This window comes from Poecilia formosa, unplaced genomic scaffold (genome assembly GCF_000485575.1).
Source record: "Poecilia formosa unplaced genomic scaffold, Poecilia_formosa-5.1.2 Scaffold466, whole genome shotgun sequence".
NCBI lineage: Eukaryota > Metazoa > Chordata > Actinopteri > Cyprinodontiformes > Poeciliidae > Poecilia > Poecilia formosa.
The window spans coordinates 240,572-244,549 of NW_006800405.1; the positions used below are offsets into that span (position 1 = coordinate 240,572).

At 46.6% G+C, this 3,978-nt stretch overlaps 1 protein-coding gene across 2 annotated transcripts in view; it reads right to left on the reverse strand.

The window, feature by feature from the left end:
- lamc2 (laminin, gamma 2) overlaps nt 1–3,070 on the reverse strand; it is a 13,975-nt gene extending 10,905 nt beyond the window's left edge. For both annotated transcript variants that reach the window (XM_007578084.2, XM_007578083.2), the window contains exon 1: nt 2,511–3,070. In XM_007578084.2, the coding sequence (XP_007578146.1) occupies nt 2,511–2,586 (76 nt within the window). In that variant the 5' untranslated portion in view covers nt 2,587–3,070. The remainder of the gene's footprint in view (nt 1–2,510) is intronic.
- Between the last annotated feature and the right edge of the window lie 908 nt (nt 3,071–3,978).

Genomic DNA, 3,978 nt, shown 5'->3' on the forward strand with positions numbered 1-3,978 from the left:
TGGCAACATGGCAACGGGGCGACTCGGCAACGGGGCGACTCGGCAACATGGCAACGGAGCAACATGGCAACATGGCAACGGGGCGACTCGGCAACGGGGCGACTCGGCAACATGGCAACGGAGCAACATGGCAACGGAGCAACGGGGCAATGGGGCAACTGGGCAACGCAGCGATGCAGCAACCATTGCTGCAGTCTCAAATTGATTGGTTTTCATCCTTTCTCACATATTTTCTGTATTTTCTGAGTTTTTTTTTCTGTTTTGACTTTTTCTCGTCAGCCCGATCGGTTCTGGAGGAAACTGGATCCACATGCAAACCAGTGACCCTGAACGACCTTCAGGAGGTCAACATGGCGCCGTCACGCATCAAAAACAGGAAGCTCAGAAGTATTCATACCCCTCAGTCACATTTGTCATATTTTAATTTGTCCATCAAGGTGATGTTAATGTTAGAGTGGCCTAGTCCAAGTCTTGCCCTGGATCTTATAGATAATCTGAGGAGGCAGCTCAAGATTAGGGTGATGGTAAAGAGCCTCAGAGGCCTGGAGTTCATCCTGAAGATAAATCAGAAACAGGATGTTTACATTTATTACTGAGGAGAAAGAAAATGATTATTAATTTGTTTTCAAAGGTCAATAAATCAGATCAATTATCTCTAAGTTGATCTTGTTTTTTATGATCTTTAGCAGATTTCCTGTCCAATCAGAAATTCAGTTATCTTTTCATTTAAAGAGAAAAGTCATAAAACGTTAAAACAGTAAAACCTCAGGATGTTTATAACCAGAGGAAATAAAGGGAATGAGGGATTTACTCCTTATTAATAAGTTATTAATAAGTTATAATCTGTAATTAAACTCTTTCTCTGACAGTTAAACGTTTCCATAGAAACAAACTTGGTGGTTTTGACTCTGTCAGGGTATGAATACTTTTGGACCCAGCTGCCCTCTGCAGATTTACTGGACCAGAACCAGCTGGTACATCTGGACTCTGGTTCCACCAGCTGAAGCTCTGCAGGTTGTTGTTGTTAAACCTGGTGGTGTTGGATCGGGTCGGAGCAGCAGAACCTCAGAACCTCAGAGCAGCAGAACCTCAGAACCTCAGATCTCCTCTGAGGTTCTGTTTGTTTCTCAGTCGTGTGTCGACAGATCCTTCTGGATTTTTCTCTGCTACGTCTCCAAACTCTGTATCCTGAGGCGAAGGCGGGGCAGGGGGGGCTCACGGGCCTCACCCTGGTGTCTGTTTACCCCCCCGCCCCGGTCTGCCCCCCCCCCTACCCCCCGCTGGGCGTCTCCCTCCTGCAGAGCGGCGGTGATCTGAGGACATGATCCAGATCCACTTTGCTGGGTTTACGTCGTTTTTCTTTCATTTCTGCCTTTTCAGTAGAATAAAAATCTGCTTGTTGTTCTGAAGGAAGGCGGTTCTGTTCAGCTGGTTCTGTTCAGCTGGTTCTGTTCAGCTGGTTCTGTTCAGCTGGTTCTGTTTGTCCTGATTCTGTTCTGGTTCTGAGTCAGCCGGTCTGGACCTGCTTCATGTCTGAACAGGAAGTTTTATTCTGATGGTTTTCCAGAAACATTCAAACATCAGGCAGAACATTATGACCGTCTGGACCTCTGGGTTCTGATCCGAAGCAGAAACAGAGAAGAAGAATCCAACCAAACATCAGAAGTGATGAAAACAGGAAGTAAAATAAATGTATTCAGTTCATTTTCAGTCTTTTTGTAACTTGTTCTGACTTGAGATGAGAAAACAAAGTCTGAGAGCAAGAAATGATCAAAGAGAGCCAAACATCATCCCTGTGATTTGACCCCAGACTGGAGGGAAACCTGGTTCTGTCCAGTTGGACCAGTAAAGCCGACCCAGTCCAGACTGGTCACCAAGCTTCAGTTAGACAGAAACATTTCTGCTGAACATGGAGGTCAAACTGCAGCTCAGGAACCGGACCGGGCCGCCAGGCAGGTGGTCATAATGATACGCCTGATTGGTAGATCACAGATCCATCATATGGAGCCCAGAGCGGAACCGGACCTGGTTCTGAACCCAAAAGAAGGTCCAAACTTCAGAACCGGGTCCTGGCACAAATCATCTTCCAGGATCAGAACTTGTCTGGATCAACGAATCCATCCGATCCGATCGGTTCTGGTTCAGAACCACAAACTGTTCTCTGGTCCAGGAGCCAAAACGAAACATGGCTGCAGGTTCCTTCTGGTTCTGGATCACAGAACCAAACTCTGCACTGATACAGACACCCAAAACCCAACAGAACCAGACTGAACAGAACCTCCAGCCGAACAGAACCTGCAGCTGAACAGAACCTGCAGCTGAACAGAACCTGCAGCTGAACAGAACCCTCCACCAAACCACTTCAGCCTCGTCTGGATCCAGGTTCTGGTTCTGGTTCTGGTTCCCAGTTCACTGAGAGGAAACGATGATAAGCAGAAAGGTTCTGATGCTTCAGGGAAAATGAAGCATCAGAACCAAATCTGAGCGGCAGAACAAGTCCAGGTACTCACAGTAGGAGGTGTAGGTGGTCTGGACCGAGCCCAGAGCAGCCAGAACCACGCAGAGTAAAACCCAGCAGCTCTGCATGTCGGTGGATCCAGAAATCAGCTGAGGAGAATGTTCTGGTTCTGGGCGAGCGCCGGGTTTTAACCGCTCTGCTGTCCTGCAGCAGGTCTGAGCACGCTGCACATTCTGCAGCCGCTTACTCACCTGTGATTCAGAGAGAGTCAGAGGAAATGACGGGCGGAGAGAGAGAGACGGAGAGAGAGAGAGATGGAGGGAGAGACGGAGAGAGACGGAGAGAGAGAGACGGACAGGAGGACAGAGACGCCTCACAGAGATGGACAATAGCGTCTCTGTGTCAGACAGATGAAGGTCCGGATGTTTGCTGTAAACATCCAGCTGAGCTCTGCAGAAAGATCAGAACCAGCAGGGAGGCTCCAATCAAAAATGAAAATAATCTGATTATTTAATCCCTAATCTGTCCGTTACTCCACATCCTGCAGGATCACTGAAGGTAGAAATGGGCAAAAGAAAAAAACAAAAACAAGGAAATCAGGACAAAATGACATAAAATCACTAAAATATGAGAGAACAAATGAAAAATATCAACCATTGGAAGTAAATAGAAATATAAATAAAAGAGTTCTGACCCGGTTCTGACCAATTCAGTGCCTGTTCTGACTGTATTTTCCTCACTGAGGTTAAAAACAATCTGAACCTGTTTGATTTGGTCTAAGCTGTAATTTTTCCTCCCTGCAGCTACAAATGTGTTCATGAGTAAACTGTGACCTGAGGGAACGACACACCCTGATCCACACACACACACACACACACACACACAGAATCTCAGACACACACACACGCCGAGCCACGCCCGATTTGTTCCCGTTGCCATGCCAACGCCACACCTGAACACACTCACGCCTCATCAGCTGCTGACTGGTTCTCCAGTCATAATGGAGTTTCTGGTTCTGCTCTTTGGACTTTAGTCACGACCAGAACCTTCTGACGTATCTCAGTTTGGTGTCAGAGCAGCAGAGAGGATAATAACAGAAGGAAAATGATGAATAGTTTTTATCTGCTGGGTTTGGAAACAAACCAGTCAGCTGTACTGGTCCCAGTAGGACCAGTTACAGCCTGAAATCTGACTGAACTGGGAATCATCAATAGAACCACAGCTGGATTAAAGCTGCCTGTAAAAAGTATGAACACCTTTAATGTTTGACCCTTTTTGTTGATATTGATATGATACACAGCTCTACCACCAGGTGACCTTTGACCCCATCCAATCACTGAACAGATGCTGAGAACAGAAACATCTGGATGAGACAAAAGTTTCTCCAGCTGAACAGAAACAAAAGTGAAGCTATTATCTTTGGGCCTAAAGAGGAGCGATCTAGAGGGATAGATCTAGAGTCAGCTTCAGTTCTTCCAGCTGGAAGCTAAAGATCAGACTGACCTCTGACCTCTGACCTC